The sequence below is a fragment of the Lutjanus erythropterus genome, chromosome 3 (assembly GCF_056507025.1).
Source record: "Lutjanus erythropterus isolate fLutEry1 chromosome 3, fLutEry1.hap2, whole genome shotgun sequence".
In the NCBI taxonomy this organism is placed as follows: Eukaryota; Metazoa; Chordata; class Actinopteri; order Lutjaniformes; family Lutjanidae; genus Lutjanus; species Lutjanus erythropterus.
In genome coordinates, this window is record NC_139319.1 from 9326895 (window position 1) to 9347018 (window position 20124).

The 20124-nt window shown below is 38.7% G+C and overlaps 2 protein-coding genes and 3 pseudogenes across 3 annotated transcripts; 4 read left to right on the forward strand and 1 right to left on the reverse strand.

Annotated features, from left to right (window-relative positions):
• The first annotated feature begins 703 nt into the window (after positions 1–703).
• LOC146329632 (uncharacterized) lies at positions 704–7791 on the forward strand (annotated as a pseudogene).
• An 86-nt stretch (positions 7792–7877) lies between these two features.
• Positions 7878–11041, forward strand: LOC146329633 (uncharacterized). The gene is made up of 2 exons (XM_084714907.1): positions 7878–8291; positions 9772–11041. The coding sequence occupies exons 1-2, from the start codon at positions 8120–8122 to the stop codon at positions 10815–10817; spliced, it is 1218 nt and encodes a 405-aa protein (XP_084571033.1). The 5' UTR covers positions 7878–8119; the 3' UTR covers positions 10818–11041.
• A 588-nt stretch (positions 11042–11629) lies between these two features.
• Positions 11630–12845, forward strand: LOC146329634 (uncharacterized; annotated as a pseudogene).
• A 351-nt stretch (positions 12846–13196) lies between these two features.
• On the forward strand, positions 13197–15940 carry LOC146329635 (uncharacterized). The gene is made up of 2 exons (XM_084714910.1): positions 13197–13368; positions 14825–15940. Exons 1-2 carry the CDS (start codon positions 13197–13199, stop codon positions 15715–15717), a joined length of 1065 nt encoding a protein of 354 aa, XP_084571036.1. The 3' UTR covers positions 15718–15940.
• Positions 15941–17890: 1950 nt separating this feature from the next.
• Positions 17891–20044, reverse strand: LOC146329636 (uncharacterized; annotated as a pseudogene). The gene is made up of 2 exons (XR_014769794.1): positions 19754–20044; positions 17891–19070 (listed from the first exon to the last, which is right to left on the reverse strand). The product of XR_014769794.1 is annotated as an uncharacterized LOC146329636 (transcript).
• Between the last annotated feature and the right edge of the window lie 80 nt (positions 20045–20124).

The window sequence follows — 20124 nt, forward strand, 5'->3', positions numbered from 1 at the left end:
TGTGGATCCTCAGCTTGGAGCCACGTTCACATGCACATGCACACTACCTGAACTGGGCGTGTGTGGTGTGACGGTCTGCGTGCGCACGTGAATGTGATGAATGAATGTGAGGCTTTAGGAGACTTGGATTGCATGAGATGAACAGTATGGAGGTATTTTATCTTTTGGGGGGGGGGGGGTTCGGTTGTTTTTTCCATTTGAAAACTGGTCACCATTCACATAGATTGTTTGGGAGATTCTGCAACGCTGTCGAAAATCCAGCAATGTTTTGTGGACTGAAAAACTAAACCCGACCTTCAATCGACATGATTGTGAGTAGATAATGACAAATTTTCATTTTTGGATGAACTACCCCTTTAAGTATGGATTACACTATGTAATGTACTTAGTTATTTTTAAAACGATAATTGAGTGCTGAGTACAAGTTGAATGAATAATATCCAAAGCTTTCATCTGCATTTTTGTAGCCAATAAGGTTATCTCATTGCAAACAGGCCAATAAAAAAATACACCATATGGATGAAAAACTAAACACTGCAGCAGCACAGGTTTGGTGGGAGAAAGAGTAGGTGGTGGAATCCCAGAGTGGGCCTATGGAGAAGCTGTTTGGCATAAATAAAAGAGGTTGAGGGAGGAAACAATGCCAAGGATTGACATATCTAGAGATTATGCAGAAGGATCTATTCCCAGGGGTATGTATAGGATGAATGTCTGGTACACTGCTGCCTCTGCCAGGGACAAGGACAGACTGCAGCGCATCATTCGCTCTGCCGAAAGGGTGATCCGCTGCAATCTGCCATCCCTGCAGGACCTGTATGCCTCCAGGACCCTGAGGCATGCAGGTAAGATTGTAACCGACTCCTCTGATCCTGGACACAATCTCTTTGAGATGCTCCTCCCCGGCAGGAAGCTGCGGTCCATCAGGACCAAAACCCTGACTCTATTTTGCACATACCAATATCCTCCTATACTGTGAACTTGCACACTCCATGTCAAACCTTTTGCACCTGCACAAATCTGCATAGCTCCTTCATCTATGTAAATAATAGTCACACCTTTCTGATTCTGATCCTGAATAGAAAACTGGTACCATAGTGGAGTGAGGAGTGTCATCAGGCTGTAAGAAACAGAAACAGAGTGTACAGACAAGTTTAAAGAACACAGAACCTGCAGCATTTAATTCAATAAGAAAGCACAGACAGTGGAGAGAAGAACAGTATGTCAAGTTAAGAGAGCAATTTGGAGAAAATTATGCAACAACACCTGTGGGAGAGGTTTTGGGAATTACAAAGGGGAGGGGGGGGGCAGCAGACGAGAATGGGAATATCCACTTATGACATCTGAGGGGAAAAGGCTCCAACAGAGATAAGTCAGAGATCATGGAGTTATTTGCAAAGATACATAGTTCTTAAAGGAAGGGAGAAGGAGAGTGGATAGAACAATAAGTCAGCATCCAGGTGTGTTAGACAGAAGGGAAGAAACAGACATGGTCAGAGCAATAAATAGATCAAGATCAACCTCTCCAGGGAAAGATTAGATATGGTATGTAATGCAAAAGCATCAAGGGGAAGGACAGCTCTTGAGGCAGCTTTATAACAGTGTGTAACAAGTGCATGAAAAAAGCAGTGGTGATCCTGATAAGAAAACCTGGAAAGGATCCATCTAAACCAAGTAGTTACAGGACACTAACATTAACATTAAACACATGCAGGATAATGGGAAATATGGTAAGAGAAAGGCTATTATATTAACTTGAAGACAGGAATGCTGGAAGGTTATCAGCATAGTTTTAGGCCAGGCAAATAAAGAGTCAACTATAAGAGTGTAAATCCCTGCAAGGCAACAGGTGGTGAAGCACCTACTGCAATGCCACTACAATTGCCAGATGTAACCAGCGGAGATTTGCCAACATTAACGCTACCTCCACATATGTTGTCCCAAGCTGGAGCAAGATGGCTAGCTGAAGCAGTTGTTGATCATTTGTGTCCCCAGCTGTCAATGGCTGTATAAAACAGAGTATTAATGCCTCCACCAACCGCTCAAGTTGCAATTTACATCCTGGTCTGTCCACACTCATATAATGTATGTAGTGAAGACTTTGAAGGAATTTAATATGGATGTTATCACTATACTGACCTGTAACTTTGAAGAAATTTGATAAAAGGTATTATTATACATGTATGATTCACTACAGGTGCTGGGATGCTTGACACTATGGATGAAGAAGAAAGAAAGCAGGGAAACACTCAGACTAAGTGAAAAAAATTAGTAATCAAAGAGGCAGGAAAAAGAAAGTCGGGACATAAAGGAACAGAAATGAGAAGAAAGGTAAGAACCTTAAAATAAATCAGTAAAACCCAACCAAAACCCAAAATCATTATATAGGCTGGTATTTGTTTGTGGACACGGAAAGAAAAAAGATAAAACTGATGCAGGAACTGCATTCAGTTATCATGCATCAAAGAGTATAAGAAACCTGAGACAGGAGTGACAGGATTTGGGGTGGAAAAAAAACAACTAAAGAAATTGGAATCGGCAAAACGTCCAGTAAGTTAGAGGTTTATACAGCGGTGATTTTGGCAGTGTTAGTTGCATGACGATGGATGGGAAAAAAAACTAGACTAGAGGTGTTGACATGCTCAGATTCACCCTCACCAGCAAGTTTTAGGTCTTTCCATTCAAACAACTGTCAATATATGAAGTTCTTCAGTCAGTAACAATAGCAAATCAGGGAGGTCTGGTAAAATATCTGTGGGTTCCAGGACATGAAGGGTCAGGGGGAATGAGAGGGTGGATGAATTGGCAAAGAGGGCTTTAAAGAAAGGACAGACACTAAATGCAAATTAGTATCAGTAAAGCAGAAGTTAAATGTGTAAACTGTGCAAAAAACAATCAAATGTGGCAAGAAAGGTGGAACAGAAAGGTTAGAGAGGCATCCATATTCATCTGAATTCAAAAGAATGTCAAAGTTATTACTGTTGTGGAAACAGAAGAGCAGAAACTGTGTTGACAAGGTTAAGGTTGGGGCACTGTGCGCTAAACAAAACATTGAAAGCGGTAGGGAAACATCAGACAGGCTTATGTGAGGGATGTCAGGAAGAGGAGACAGCGGACAACAAAGGTCTGCGTTTTAGGAGGACTGCTGCACAAAAAGAGAGATATCACGATGAGAAATAATCTGATGGAATTAGTGGCGCAGAAACTGACATTAAAAGGATTACTGATCAGGGGTGAGAGGGCAGAAGTTAAGGCACAACAAGATATGATGGATAAACAGGAGTGTAGATGACATAGATAGGGATTTTAAAGCAGGACCAGGGTGTTTCAGTACAATTTAAGACATTTCATATAAAACCGTTCAGCGATGTTTCGTGGTTATTTCTTTTCTTTGTACATTTAAGCTTTGTCTTTAGTTTTTCCCATATTAACATTGTTGTCCATCTGTTCTGTAAATGTACACATATAGTTGATTTATCTTGGATAATATTATTTGTTACTTAAAGATTCTACTGGAAAATGTTTGTTTGTTTGTTTGTTTGTTTGTTTGTTTGTTTGTTTGTTTGTTTGTTTGGGGGTGGGGTATAAGGTTCAACAAAATGACAAAGAGTAGACTATTTTCTGATTCATCTTTTTTTGCAGTTTTACATTCATAAATATAAATTTGGTAAATTAAAACGTCACCTCCATGTTTTTAAGAAAGAAGTGAAGCTCTGTATATCAAGACAACAACTTTAGCAAAAAATATTATTTTTAGCATTTATTTATCTTGACCCATCTTTAATTTATCTATTTGTTTGTTTGTTTGTTTGAATGTTTGTTTGTTTGTTTGTTTGTTTAGCTATTTTCTAGTTATTTTCTATTAATTAATTAAGGGATTTTATTTTAAGTCTATTGACTGATCCATCATCCGGGGAAGGATGTGGCGGTAATTCACCAGTAAACTGGATGCCAACCACAGTAAAATAAGACGAAGAAGAAGCGGTGCAAAGGGGAAGACGGGTTGTGTCTAGAAGGGAATTCCAAACCCGCGAAAGATCTCGCGAGAGTGATCATTTTGATCAAAATGATATATTTTCCCTAAACCAAACTGGGTCGTTCGTGTTCCTATAGCTATACAGACATTAACTACAATGTTGCCATATTATATAAAAAATAACATGATTACTTTGTACAATGTGCAACATGAAGAAACATCGCGTAAAAATCTCGCGAGAGTTTAGCAAATCTTGGGTTCCCTTCTAGACATTGCACAGAACACGGGCTCCAGTGGCGTTTTCTGCATGGACTTGGTAGTAGGGGTTAGTCTATCAATAAAATGCCGAGCTACCTTCTCTGCAATTCAGTTACAATGAACGTTGTCCTCAGCTGAGTGTGCAGCTGTCGTCCAGTACGAGGAAGAGATCGATCGTCAGCGCAAACTGCTGGATATCGCTGCAAGTTACACAGGATGGGTGTGTAAAACTTGAATTATTTGAATAACACAAAACAGAGGAATTCGATTTATACATAATCCTGATTGTTTAAATACATAATGGTATTCTTTACCATCGCAGCACACACATCTCTCTCTCACACACACACACACACCTCATTGCATACACCGATAATTGTATGCAACATTAAACACACAGACAGACAGTACCCCTGGACACACAAATCACTCACACACTTCACACATATAAGTGCAATACATTCTCTGTGCAATATTTTACAAACCTATGCAACCTTTCACTGCTTATATTTTTATTTGTTCTATATTGATAGTCCTCATGATGAATATTTTATTTTATTATTGAATGTTTTGACTTGGTAACACTGAATGGGGTGTGCATAAGACTGTCATTAACTGTCATAACATGTCCTGAAACCTGTCATGAACATGAAGGAGTCCTTGTGAATTTTTATAACTGTTGCCATTAAGTGTTGTTCAGTCAATTACATCACTTTCTTTGTTATGACAGTTTGACATGAATCAAACCAATAATGTCTTTGTTATGAAAACCTGACATTAACATCAACATCATAGCCTGTCAATGTCTTTGTCAACTTGACATCAAACTTTAAGAAACTGCTTAGCATTTAAAACGGTCTTATGACAGCCAGGGTCAAAACCAACCACATATGACAGTACAAAACATAAAGCTAAACAGTTTCTTTACGACACTGACAGGTTATGATGTCTTGATTAATGTCATGTCGTCATAACAAAGACATTTTTGTTGTCATAACAAAGACACTGGCTTGTGTAATATCGTAACAAAGACATCTCAAACACTGTCAACTTTGCATTAAAAGTGGCATAACTGACCGAGTCATGCCTAATGACAACAGTCATAAACATTCATTAAGACTCCTTCATGTTCCTGACAGGTGTCATGACATGGGTATTAAAATCCTATGCACTCCCCTTTAAATAAAGTGTTACCCTTAACTTACTGTTATTTTGTAATGGTGCATGCCAACCAAAGTTTTTTCACACATTTGTGTTTGTATAAATGGTTTAAGAACAAACATCATGAACCAGTAATGTCCTACTCCTTCTGTTTCTGTCCCTCCAGAGCTCCTGAAGCAACATGTCTGTAAGGAGGAGGAGGTTCTTGCTGACATCTGTAGTCAGGAGATGAACTCCAGAATGGACCAAGAGGAGCCAGAGCTTCCACAGGTTAAAGAGGAAGAGGAGCTGGAGCCTCCACAGATTAAAGAGGAACAGGAGGAACCAGAGCTTCTGCAGATTAAAGAGGAACAGGAGGAGCCACAGCCTCCGTGGGTTAAAGATGAACAGGAGGAACCAGAGCATCCACAGATAAAAGAGGAGCAGGAGGAACTCTGCACCAGTCAGGAGGAGCAGCTTGTACTGAAGACGGAGTCTGATAACTTTATGTTGACTCCTCCTTATGAGGAAAGTGACCACAGTGAAGATCAGACTGCAGCAGTGAAAGACTCTATAGCAAAGATACTAGTTAAAAGCTTTGTGGTCTCAGAACCAAACAGTGACCACCAGCTCCTCTCTCAAAGCTCTCATGTAGCTGAGAGCCAAGATCAGAAAGGAGGTGAGCATGGAGACTCAGCATCAGCTAGAAACGCAGAATCAGAACAAAAGAATCAGCATCACAAAAGTCACAGTAACAACGTAAACAGCTCAAAAAGTCACTGTAATATTCACAAAGGTAAAGAGTCTTTTGAATGTGACACATGTGGGAAAGCTTTTAAATTTAAGTACAAGTTTGATTTACACATGAGAATCCACACAGGTGAGAAACCATATTCTTGCAACGCCTGTGGGGAAAGATTCAGTGATGCATATTCTTTGAAATATCATATGAGAATCCACACAGGCGAGAAGCCATATTCTTGCACCACCTGTGGAAAAGGTTTCAGACGAAGCAGTGGTTTTTTGATCCACATGAGAACACACACAGGTGAGAAGCCATACCTTTGCAAAACGTGTGGGAAAAGATTCAATAACTTCTCTGCCTTTAAATCTCATATGACAATCCACACAGGTGAGAAGCCGTATACTTGCAAAACATGTGGGAGAGCTTTCAGACATAGCTGTGACTTGAAAAGGCATATGAGAACACACACAGGCGAGATGCCCTACTCTTGCAAAACATGTGGAAAAGATTTCCGATATGGCAGTGACTTGAAAGTTCACATGAGAACACACACAGGCGAGAAGCCGTACACATGTGAAACATGCAGAAGAGATTTCAGATGTAGTAGTGCCTTGTCAGAACACATGAGAACCCACACGGGTGAGAAGCCGTACATTTGTGAAACATGTGGGAAAGCTTTTGCACGTAGCGGCGCCTTGTTGGTCCATATGAGAATCCACACAGGTGAGAAGCCGTACATTTGCAAAACATGTGACAAAGGTTTTGCACATAGTGGTGCTTTATCGGTCCACATGAAAATCCATACGGGTGAAAGTCGTACCTTTGCAAGAACTGCAGGAAAGGATTCTGTTGATTGTCTGAATTGAAAAAGCACATAAGAATCCACACAGGTGAAAAGACACTTGCAAAATGTATGAGGGTTTTCAGACTTACTGATAACTTGTTAGTCCAGATAAGAGGAGAGCACACTGGTGAGAAACCATGTAACTGCAACTACTGTGGGAAAATATACTTTAGGCTGAGTTTCTCCCAGGTTAATGTTTAACCCCAAGGGTTTATCTTTAAATTATGTTGCATCAAACTTTTAAACTATTTTAAAAAGGGAAGAGATTTTGTTGTATGAGAAACTTTAAACTTGTTTATTTAAAAATGTTTATTTTGGGACCATCAATTAGCATAGCCTCTATTAATTTCACCTCATGTGGTGTTATTTGATAATCATTTCCTCCTGCTGCATGTTTTTAACCCATCAGTGTATACAGTGGAATTTTATTATTTTCTTGACAGCATTTGAAGTAGCTGAGCTAAACAGCAATCCACAGATTTTTCAAATTGGTAAAAGTATGAGGCCACAACGCCATTTTTTCTTAACATACTTTTATTAGTCTGTATTTCAACCAGTGTTTTTGTGAAAATGGATAAAATGTGTAGCCTTAGGTGACTAACAGCTCAGTTCAGTATGCTATAAAAAGGATTGTATCTTAAAATACAAAGAGTTACATCAAATGCTGTGTGTGTGTGTGTGTGTGTGTGTGTGTGTGTGTGTGTTTTCAAGAAAATCCAATTTGTCTACCAATGAAGGCATAATAAATATGTGAAATATAAAGATTTTGATTTTGTTGTGTATAGCCACAGTTCTTGACAGTTTCCAATGCCAATTGTTTTTTCTCCTCTATCAGGATAAAATATGGCTTTTCTTTAACCTACTAAATGTAGTTGTTAATCATTAATGTGTTAATATTTGCGGGTTAAGATGCATTTTGTGTCATTTTGTCAAATGCAACTTCTGAAATGTACAAATGTTTTCAAGCAAATGAGAAAAACTGTGAACATACAGGATTTGAATAAAACGCCATCAACTGAAAGCGGAACGAATGTTTCGCCACTTCCACTGTCGGAACGTCTCAGCGTGACTCCGAGCGGAAGTGACTCTACCAACGCTTGTATTGAATCTAGCTGGGAGTCGGAGCTTTGCAGATAAATCAACTTGTGACGAAGCAACAATGTCTTCAGTTGAGTGTTTGAGAGAGTTTGTCAACGAGCGACTAACTGCTGCTGCTGAAGAAATATTCAGAGTTTTTAAACAAACGATCGTCGAGTACGAAGAAGAGATCGATCGTCAGCGCAGACTGCTGGATATCATCTGGAAACCTGAAGTAAAGTTACACAGGATCGGTGTGTAAAACTCAGTTATTGAAATAACAAAAAAAAAAACAGATAAATATGTTCAACATGTAAGGGATAGTGATAGACAATAATGACCTGCTCGCTGTACGTTATTGTTATCATTATTTTGAGACATATGTCCATAGCAACAGTCTGTTCTCCATAACAACGGTCTATTATACATATCAACGGTTTGCTATACGGAAATAACAGACTTTGGAATGCTGTAATTGACCAATCAGAATCGAGTAGTATCGAGTAAAGCCATATAATAAATAATCATGGCTGTCAATACTGGTATTTGGGGTAAATAGGGGGACAAAATCTTCCAGCTCCAGAACCACCACCACCCATTTTTTAGCTGTTTCTAATAAGTTCTTGGCCATGAACAGTGATAGAGTATCAACATTTCCAAATTAGTGTTAAAGACCCATCCAGGCCATGTTCTGTTTTGCATACTAAATATAATTGCAAAGCACAGAAGGTCAAGTCAGTTATTTCACTACCAAGAGAAAGAGTGTTACAGTTAAATTCCTCCCCCTCCTCAAACAAATTGAGAAGAAAAAAAAAATGCCCTCCCCAAGTAAAATCAAACATTGATTAAATACATTAACGCAAGGCACCACATCACAAGATCAAATCATGGGTGATCAGATGTATTTACTCGTCATCCAATAAAGTCAGTTCAAATTGTGTGCAGAGCTGAAATACTGTATAGGACAGGGGTCATTTGTCCAAGAGCCAGAAAATTACCGTCATGTTTTGTAGCACTACAAATTAAAAAGGAGCTGTGATGCATATTAATTTAATCATGAATCACTGTGTCAACTCTTTTCCCAAACTGAACAAGTACTTAACTTAAAACTTAAACTGGTTATGACATAGGTTTATGTCATTACTATAGTCGTGTGCAGGTAAGATGATCAATGGCACTGTGTTTTTGAGTCAGTATGAGTGGAGGAAAATACGTGAAACAGTTACATACTGTCTGTTACATTAGTTTGAACCATTTCTTACTCATACATAGAACTTATAAAATGGCTGAATAACACCGTTAGAGGATACATGGTTTAAGTTAACAGCAGCAATGCAGACATCGTGTTTCACACTGAGCGATGAAAATTAATAAAGTTTATCTTAAATGAGCAATTTTATGCCTGTGATAAGTAATTACTAGTCTGCAGAGCTTAAAGAGCCAAACTATTGCATCTCCAGCTAAAAAAACTCCCACACTTTAATAACTGCAGTGAGGCTTGCTCTCTGCAGCTTGTTCTCTGGGTGAATCCATGCTTTAACTAGGTGCGGCAGTTCATTTTGATGTGTCAACACACGTTTACAAATTTATGTATTTCTGTAATTGATGACAGCAACAAAATGCCCCAGCCTTCATTGCAAAAGACTTAAATGTATAGTGGCATGGTACCAATTTACGTTTTTTTTCTTCACCATCACACTAGTGTCCTATACCTTCTTTTGTCTGTCCCTCCAGAGCTCCCACAGCAACATGTCTGTACAGAGGAGGAGGTTCTCGCTGATCAGCAACTCTGTAGCCAGGAGAGGAAATCCAGTCTGGACCAAGAGGAGCCAGAACCACCACAGGTTAAAGAGGAACAGGAGGAACTCTGCATCAACCAGGAGGCAGAGCAACTTGTACTGAAGGAGGAGACTGATACCTTTATGTTGACTTCTACCTATGAGGAAAGTGACCACAGTGAAGGTCAGACTGTGGACTTTAATCCTGATAAAATTCAGAGTACAGCAGAGAAAAACTCTCTGACTGTAGTCAATGTATCAGTGAAATGTTCTGTGCCATCAGTCTCTCATGTAGCTGAGAGACAAGATCAGAAAGGAGGTGAGCATGGAGACTCAGAATCAATTAGAAATGCAGAACCAGAATTGAAGAATCAACATCACAAAATCAGAATTCATGGTAACAATTTATGTAATGCAGCTGTCTCAAAAATTCAATGTAACATTCACAAAGGTAAAAAGTCTTACAAATGTGACATATGTGGAAAATGTTTTGATTGTATGTCCAAAGTTTATGCACACATGAGAATCCACACAGGTGAGAAGCCGTTTTCTTGCAAAACGTGTGGGAAAAGATTCTCTCAGACAAGAGACTTGAAAAGGCACACAAAAATCCACACAGGTGAGAAACCTTTTACTTGCAAAACATGTGGGAAAGATTTTGTGCGCCGCAGTGTCTTGAATAGGCACGCAAAAATTCACACAGGTGAGAAGCCACACCTGTGCAAGACCTGTGGGAAAAGATTCAGTGAAATGTCACTGTTGAAGAGACATATAGTAATGCACACAGGCGAGAAGCCGTACCCCTGCAACATATGTGGGAAAAGATTCTCTTGGAAGTCAGACCTGATGAGGCACACCAGAATCCACACAGGTGAGAAGCCTTATACTTGCAAAACATGTGGAAAAGATTTTGGACGTAGCAGTGTCTTGAAAACGCACACAAGAATCCACACAAATGGAAGAAACTCATGCAGAAACAATCAACCCGAAGCTCCTGTGTAGTCGTGCTCTTGAATGAAACACTTTTTCAGTAACTGCACCTCTGCAATTGAATGTAAAATGTTCTCCTTAACCATGAGATTTCAGTATCCTGGAGTTAAAGTTCATTTTCATGTGGTCTACCTTTTTACTCACAGTGGTGTAACAATATATTGTTTGTTTTTTTATTCTTGTTTTTGTTTTGCAGTTGTACATAGACTGTTTTCAATAATTTATTGCCAAAGACAGTTCATGCCAATTTTTTGCAAATGCGTAGGTCATGGCCTCTCCCTGTTGTGGATTTATATGGTCTTTTAATGCTGCTGTTTATTAAAGTTGACTTGTAATTTTAGGCTCTTATTGTTGCTGTGCTTTTATACTGTTATTGGACTTTCAGCCAGCTGTATTCAGGGATCGCTTACCCCTGAATTGAATCAAATTATAATCTTCCCAGACTATATGATATAGACAAATGTCGTACCATTGTCCCAAGAAAGATTTATAGTAGTTATTTTACCATAGCAAATTGGAATAGCAACTTTTACTGCAGAAGTTTGATTCAGGCTTTCCACCGAAGGGATGTGCACGTGCAGCTAAACTAGTAGAACAGCCAATAGGAATGCCTGGTCTCTGAGATGACCTGTGATTGGTCAAAGTCCTCCGTTTCCCATCATCATTTTCTAAAGCCTGAAAACAGACCAAGAGAAGGTGCAGAAGTCTAGTTTTCTCTCAGACCTCTTGGATTACAATATGTTGAAAGGTTATTGTTGAATTATTACTCAATAAGGGCAAAAATGTGTTGGCTACCCCACCTTTAAGTGGTTTTCCTGCTGGTTATGTCGGGGTATTGCAGTTCTGCACTCATGTCCGTCCAAGCCCATGGCAAACTTTGCTTTAGCTTTATGAACAATGTAGCTGGAGTGGTCAGTTTAAGGTCTGAGGAATTAACAGTGACACACTCCCAAGCTACATGTTTGTTGGCCAACCCACTATTTAGTCCACTAAATAATACATGGTGCCTGGTTTCAATCATCTCTACCACTGCTGTGACGTTGTCTTCCAGACACTTGTTTTTTCTCTTTTGGTCCACGGCTGTTCCTGACTAAACCCTCATTTGTGCTGCATTATATAAGTGGAAATCACCAACTGTAAGACAGCTGCCATTAATTTTAAGTTTATTTGAGATTTATAGATCATAGGTGACAAAATTAGAAATTTTCTTCTCAGAGCCTGTGTAAGCAAGGTTTTTTATTCTCAGTATCTTTTATGAATTGAACTTTAGGACTCAGTCTCACAAATGTGATACATGTGGGAAAGCTTTTAAATATAAGTCAAGATTGTATACACACCTGGGAACCCACACAGGTGAAAAGCTGTATTCTTGCAACATGTGTCAGAAAAGATACTATACAAAGACAAAACTGAGCCACACAATAATCCACACAGGCAAGAAGCTGTTTACTTGCAAAACGTGGGAAAGATTTTGGACATAGCAGCCTTTTGAAAAGGCACACAAAAGTTCACACAGGTGAGAAGCCATACCATTGCAAGACCTGCGGGAACGAATTCAGTGTAAAGCAATGATTGAAAAGACATGAGAACTCACAACGGAGAGAAGCCACATCCCTGCAAAATATGTGGGAAAAGATTCTCTCAGGCGGAAGGCTTGAAAAAGCACGCCAGAATCCACACAGGTGAGAAGCCGCACCTTTGCAAAACCTGTGGGAACCAATTCAGTGAAATGTCACCATTGATAAGACATATGAGAACGCACACAGGTGAGAAGCCATATCCCTGCAAAATATGCTCTTCTTCCTCCAACATATGTGAGAAAAGATTCATTAGAAGCGGAGACTTAAAAAGACACACAAAAATCCACACAAGCGAGATGCTGTGCCTTTGCAACAGTGCAAAATCTTGTCAACTATATACACTGCTGTGTGTGTGTGTGTGTGTGTGTTCAAGAAAATCCAATTCGTCTACCAATGAAGGCATAATAAATATGTGAAATCTAAAGATTTTGATTTTGTTGTGTATAGCCACAGGTCTTGACAGTTTCCAATGCCAACTGTTTTTTCTCCTCTATCAGGACAAAAATGTGGCTTTTCTTTAACCTACTAAATGTAGTTGTTAATCATTAATGTGTTAATATTTGTCAGTGGCCTTTTGTGTCATTTTGTCAAATGCAACTTTTGAAATGTATAAATGTTTCCAAGCAAATGAGAAAAACTGTGAACATACAGGATTTGAATAAAATGCCATCAAGTGAAAGCGGAACAAATGTTTCGCCACTTCCACTGTCGGAACGTCTCAGCGTGACTCCGAGCGGAAGTGACTCTACCAACGCTTGTATTGAATCTAGCTGGGAGTCGGAGCTTTGCAAATAAATCAACTTGTGCAGCAATGTCTTCAGTTGAGTGTCTGAGAGAGTTTGTCAACGAGCGACTAACTGCTGCTGCTGAAGAAATATTCAGAGTTTTTAAACAAACTATCGTCGAGTACGAAGAAGAGATCGATCGTCAGCGCAGACTGCTGGATATCATCTGGAAACCTGAAGTAAAGTTACACAGGACCGGTGTGTAAAACTCAGTTATTGAAATAACAAAAAAAAAAAAAAACAGATAAATATGTTCAACATGTAAGGGACAGTGATAGACAATAATGACCTGCTCGCTGTACGTTATTGTTATCATTATTTTGAGACATATGTCCATAGCAACAGTCTGTTCTCCATAACAACGGTCTATTATACATGTCAACGGTTTGCTATACGAAAATAACAGACTTTGGAATGCTGTAATTGACCAATCAGAATCGAGTATCGAGTAAAGCCATAAATAAATAATCATGGCTGTCAATATTGGTATTTGGGGAAAAAAAGGGGAGACAAAATCTTCCAGCTCCAGAACCACCACCACCCATTTTTTAGCTGTTTCTAATAAGTTCTTGGCCATGAACAGTGATAGAGTTTAAGCATTTCCAAACTAGTGTTAAAGACCCATCCAGGCCATGTTCTGTTTTGCATACTAAATATAATTGCAAAGCACAGAAGGTCAGGTCAGTTATTTCACTACCAAGAGAAAGAGTGTTACAGTTACAAGTTTAATATTGTAGTTTTATTAGAAAGCTAATGTTTATCAGCCACTGTCACTGAGAACAGAAAAACATCCATAATAATAACTAAACTCTAAATCTGTAATATATTTACTGTAGAGACTAAGGAAACATGGTAAATTGAAGTAGTCGATTCTCTGACATCACTACAGTGAGTGATGGGTAGAATTGGTAATTGCAGAATGAAGTCCCACAAATTAAAAAGGAGCTGTGATGCATATTCATTTAATCATGAATCACTGTGTCAACCCTTTTCCCAAACTGGACACATACTTAACTTAAAACTTAAACTGGTTATGACATAGGTTTATGTCATCACTGCAGTCATGTGCGGGTAAGATGATTACTGACACTGTATTTTTGAGTCAGTGTGAGTGGAGGAAAATACGTGAAACAGTTACATACTGTCTGTTACATTAGTTTTAATCATTTCTTACTCATACATAGAACTTATAAAATGGCTGAATAACACCGTTAGAGGATACATGGTTTAAGTTAACAGCAGCAATGCAGACATCGTGTTTCACACTGGGCGATGAAAATTAATAAAGTTTATCTTAAATGAGCAATTGTATGCCTGTGATAAGTAATTTCTAGTTTGCAGAGCTTAAAGAGCCAAACTATTGCATCTCCATCTAAAAAAGTCCCACACTTTAATAACTGCAGTGAGGCTTGCTCTCTGCAGCTTGTTCTCTGGGTGAATCCATGCCTTAACCAGGTGCGGCAGTTCATTTTGATGTGTCAACACACATTTACAAATTTATGTATTTCTGTAATTGATGACAGCAACAAAATGCCCCAGCCTTCATTGCAAAAGGCTTAAATGTATAGTGGCATGGTACCAATTTACGTGCATGTCTCCATTTTTCTTTACCATCACAATAGTGTCCTATACCTTCTTTTGTCTGTCCCTCCAGAGCTCCCACAGCAACATGTCTGTACAGAGGAGGAGGTTCTCGCTGATCAGCAACTCTGTAGCCAGGAGAGGAAATCCAGTCTGGACCAAGAGGAGCCAGAACCACCACAGGTTAAAGAGGAACAGGAGGAACTCTGCATCAACCAGGAGGCAGAGCAACTTGTACTGAAGGAGGAGACTGATACCTTTATGTTGACTTCTACTTATGAGGAAAGTGACCACAGTGAAGGTCAGACTGTGGACTTTAATCCTGATAAAATTCAGAGTACAGCAGAGAAAAACTCTCTGACTGTAGTCAATGTATCAGTGAAATGTTCTGTGCCATCAGTCTCTCATGTAGCTGAGAGACAAGATCAGAAAGGAGGTGAGCATGGAGACTCAGAATCAATTAGAAATGCAGAACCAGAACTGAAGAATCAACATCACAAAATCAGAATTCATGGTAACAATTTATGTAATGCAGCTGTCTCAAAAATTCAACGTAATATTCATAAAGGTAAAAAGTCTTACAAATGTGACATATGTGGAAAATATTTTGATTGTATGTCCAGACTTTATGCACACATGAGAATCCACACAGGTGAGAAGCCGTTTTCTTGCAAAACATGTGGGAAAAGATTCTCTCAGCCAAGAGACTTGAAAAGGCACACCAGAGTTCACACAGGTGAGAAGCCGTACCTTTGCAAGACCTGCAGGCAAAGATTCAGTCAAACTGGACATTTAAAAAGACACATGATAACGCACACAGGTGAGAAACGTTATTCCTGCAACATATGTGAGAAAAGATTTGGTAGGAGCGGAGACTTAAAAAGGCACACAAAAATCCACACAAGGAAGAAGCTGCGCCTTTGCAAAAACATTGAAGAAACCATCAAGCTGAAACTTCTGTTGTGATGTGTTCACCTACTGAATGAAACACACTAAAATGTTACCCATGAACATGAAAATGTCAATATATTGATATAAAGATTACTTTTATTTAAATAACTGTATTAATTATAGGGATGTTGTTTTCTTTTTTAATTGTTTTGGTTTTGCATCAGTACATTTTCATGGCTGGCTACTTCAGATCAAAGCGGCCACAGTTTTTGGAGCCAGGCACCGGATTTGCTTTCCACCTACTTTCCACCTACTGCAAACACCTGGTGTCACCTGATTGGTGAGTTGACTGGCTCATTTACTGCTGGATATATTTGTCTTATGTTGTGCAATAAAGTTTTAATCTGTCAACAATCACACATTGTGTGGCTGATAATAATAAAGGTCCTATATATATTTATTACATTGTTAAATACTTGATTCAGATTGGTCAATTACAGCATTCTGAGGTCTGTTATTTTGTGTATAGCAGATCATTCCTATGTATAAGGATTCTAAGGCCCAGTGACTGACATTGGCCCTAAACAATATTACAACATTAGGTGATTTCTTTCATTATTAAATTATTAACCTTTCATCATAAATATAGTATTTTATTTACACTCAAAGGGGTCCAACTTGTTAACTATAAACACTGGTTACTGCACATGTGGACAAAAACAGTCATTATGCTATTGTCTTAAGTGAGTTTTCTTTTTGTTTTGTTTTTTAGAGGCAGTTCTTCATGAAAAGTCATACAACATATATGGGTTGTTGGAGCCACAATAATACTTTAGTGTTGTTTCATGTTTAAATAATACAGAGGTGATTATATGTAAATAGATGCAGTTTTGTCATTTGAACACCAGGTGGAATCATCAAAATAATAATAATAACAATAATAATAATAATCAAACTCAGTATAAATCAATCAAACTTTATTCCTTAAAACAAATCAAATGTAAAAAGAACACAGACATACATATATAACCCACTGCGATACTAATATCCTAAATTCACAAGGCAATGAAGTGCGTGGTGACCAGACATGATGGTTACATGATCAATCTCATACACAATCTCAATTATCAACAGCATAGACATCATTGTCATCATCTTCAGCATCATATCATTGAAGCGACATTACACACTCTGATAAGTGAAGAGCTTTGGTACTAATTAACTCTTCTCCCGGCCTGCAATCAGAAGACACATTTGTGTGGAGACATGGGGGGAGCCAGAAGGCGAAAATGGTGGGCACCGTCAGATAGTAGGGCTTTAGCCTTCACCCCCTGCTTTCTGTAAAAAAAAGTCAGATAGCATACTCTGCTGTGCTCCAGAGTTCTTGCTGCTCAGTTTCACTAGTGTGATTTATGCATTTTTGGCCTTTTTGAACCAGCAAATTACAGAAAAAGTTAAAACAGACTCAATATAAAATCTATAAAACAGCAGAATGAGGGACTTGTCAACATGAAACTGAGATAATGTCATGGAGCAGAACAGACGTTGTCTCTTCCTAAACAGAACCTCGGTTTATCAATTTAAATTATTAATGGAGTCAAACACTGAACCCCAACTCCACAGTGTGTATTTTCAGAGCAGTGGGTTTTTGTTGTCAGGATAACAGACAATGAACAATTATAAAATGCTAACCAACTTACAACATAAGACCTGTCCTTGCTAGTCTTAGTCAAAGTATAACATTGCACTTGTCTTGAGCTTGTAATGTCCTGGCTGAGCTTTGAGTCTAGGAAGCAGGGGACGGGGAGAAACAACTCCCAATTATAGATTGTATAATACTACAGGTTCAACCTACTTAATATACCATCTGTGGCTCCAACTCACTATTTGGACTGCTGTCATCATTTTTTTTATTCTAGGGTGTCTGACATATTTCACATTTAATAAAATAAAAGTTGCCAGCCGAAACCTTATACACATTGTCTTAAGTAATGAAACCTTGAAAATTGTGTAAAGTGCTAAGACAAAAACATTTCTTTTTTAAAATCAACATACTGTTATATCCCTGTAAGTATGAAAGGAAACTGAGATACTGATATCTCATGTTTAGAGAAAACATTTTACATACAGTTACAGAGATGCAGCCATTTCAAGGCTATTTCATTCAGTAAGTAAACATGCCTCCACAGGAGTTTCAGCTTGGTGGTTTCTTGATGTTTTTTTCAATGTTTTGCATCTAAACGCCTTCTCATGTGTGTGGGTTCTGGTGTGCTTTTTCAAGTCTGCTGTCCGAGAGAATCTTTTCCCACATATTTTGCAGGGGTATGGTCTCTCTCCGGTGTGTATTACCATGTGTCTATTCAATTGTGACATTTCAGTGAATCTTTTCCCACATAATTTGCAGGGGTATGGTTTCTCACCTGTGTGTATTACCATATGTCTATTCAATTGTGACATTTCACTGAATCTTTTCCCACATATTTTGCAGGGGTGAGGTCTCTCACCTGTGTGCTTTACCATATGTCTTTTCAATTGTGACATTTCACTGAATCTTTTCCCACATATTTTGCAGGGGTATGGTTTCTCACCTGTGTGCGTTCTTGTGTGCGTATTCAAGACACTCCTATATCCAAATTCTTTCCCACATATTTTGCAAGTAAACGGCTTCTCACCTGTGTGGGTTACCATGTGGATCAATAAACCACTGTTAAGTCTGAAACCTTTCCCACATGTCTTGCAAGTATATGGCTTTTCACCTGTGTGGATTTTTGTGTGCCTTGTGACATCTGACATCCGAGAGAATCTTTTATTACATATGTTGCAGGGGTATGGCTTCTCACCTGTATGGGTTCTGACATGTGTATGAAATCTAGACATAAATTTAAAAGCTTTCCCACATATGTCACATTGGAAAACCTTTTTACCTTTGTGAATAGTAGAGTTGTATACATTGATACTGCGACCTGTGGTTTTGTGATGTTGATTCTTCAGTTCTGGTTCTGCAATTCCAGTTGATCCTGAGTCTCCATTCCCATCTCCGTGCTGATCTTGCCTCTTAAGTACATTAGAGATTGATACCACAGAGGTTATAACTGGTACGCTGACTATAGACTCTTTCTGTGCTGCACTTTCAGTTTTATCAAGATTAAAGTACAGACTTTGACTTTCACTGTGGTTAATTTCCTCATCAGTACAAGTCAACATAAAGGTATCAGTCTCCTGCTTCAGTACAAGCTGCTGTCCCTCCTGGCTGGTACAGAGCTCCTCCTCTTCCTCTTTAACCTGTAGAGGCTCTGGCTCCTCCTGTTCTTCTGTAATCTGTGGACGTTCTGGCTCGTCTTGGTCCAAACTAGAGTTCCTCTCCTGGTTACAGAGCTGCTGTTCACCAACAACGATCTTCTCCTTACACTGATATTGCTGTGGGAGCTCTAGAGGGACAGACAACAGAGAGGACACTTCTGTCACATGCATAATAACCGTGCAACTGCATGACAGCATCAAAACCAGTTGATTCATTTTTCCTACCAATCAGGACTGCATTCTGCAGTAACAGATTTTACTTATCACTCCCTACTAAACTGTCTCGTTGACAAAGCTCTGACAGCATTTTCTAGTTTTACAGTCCAATATTATTATGGACCATGCTATCATGTTTTTATGGTGTCTGTTCACACTACCAAAGGCTATTAGAAAATAATTTTGTAAGAAAATAAAAATATTACACAATAATAGGATAGGATTTTTTTTAAATTTGACAAACGAAAAGTCTCTGCTCAGGAAAATTCTGTCCCTTGGACAAAATGTAGTTGATGACTTCTGCTCTATACCAGGGCTGGGTAATTACGGTTTATAAGTAAGATCAATATTTTTAGGCTATGCTACGATTCATTTTATATTTTGATATACACATTCTTAAGAATAACATACCCTAAATGATCAAATGGCGCAAATATGTGATGATCTTACAGGATATGATGCATAGCTGTAAATTAAATGGTCATACTACAATTTTGGTAATATTGTGATTAAATTATGCAGCAGAACCAGAATGGTAAAAAATACAAACATAAGAGTAACTATGTAATTAATTTAAACAAGGTGTATGTATTACCCGAATTCATCTGTTTTCTGATATTAACGAAATTCAGGTTTACACCGATCCTGTGTAACATTACTTCAGGTTTCCAGATGATATCCAGCAGTCTGCGCTGACGATCGATCTCTTCTTCGTACTCGACGATCGTTTGTTTAAAAACTCTGAATATTTCTTCAGCAGCAGCAGTTAGTCGCTCGTTGACAAACTCTCTCAAACACTCAACTGAAGACATCGTTATTAACTCAGAAATTTCAACATTTGCTACGCTCCGTTTCTCAGCTAAATTCAATACAAGCGCTAGTAACGTCACTTCCGCTCAGTGTCACGCTGTGACGTTCCGACAAATACAAGTGCGGGAGCGTTCCGCTTTCAACTGATTTCAACCT

Excerpts from the sequence above, each read along its gene's own strand:
- LOC146329635 (XM_084714910.1), top strand. The coding sequence starts at position 13,197 with ATGTCTTCAGTTGAGTGTCTGAGAGAGTTTGTCAACGAGCGACTAACT. Across the intron at positions 13,369-14,824 it reads AGTAAAGTTACACAGGACCG|AGCTCCCACAGCAACATGTC; the intron begins GTGTGTAAAACT and ends CTGTCCCTCCAG.
- LOC146329633 (XM_084714907.1), top strand. The coding sequence starts at position 8,120 with ATGTCTTCAGTTGAGTGTTTGAGAGAGTTTGTCAACGAGCGACTAACT. Across the intron at positions 8,292-9,771 it reads AGTAAAGTTACACAGGATCG|AGCTCCCACAGCAACATGTC; the intron begins GTGTGTAAAACT and ends CTGTCCCTCCAG.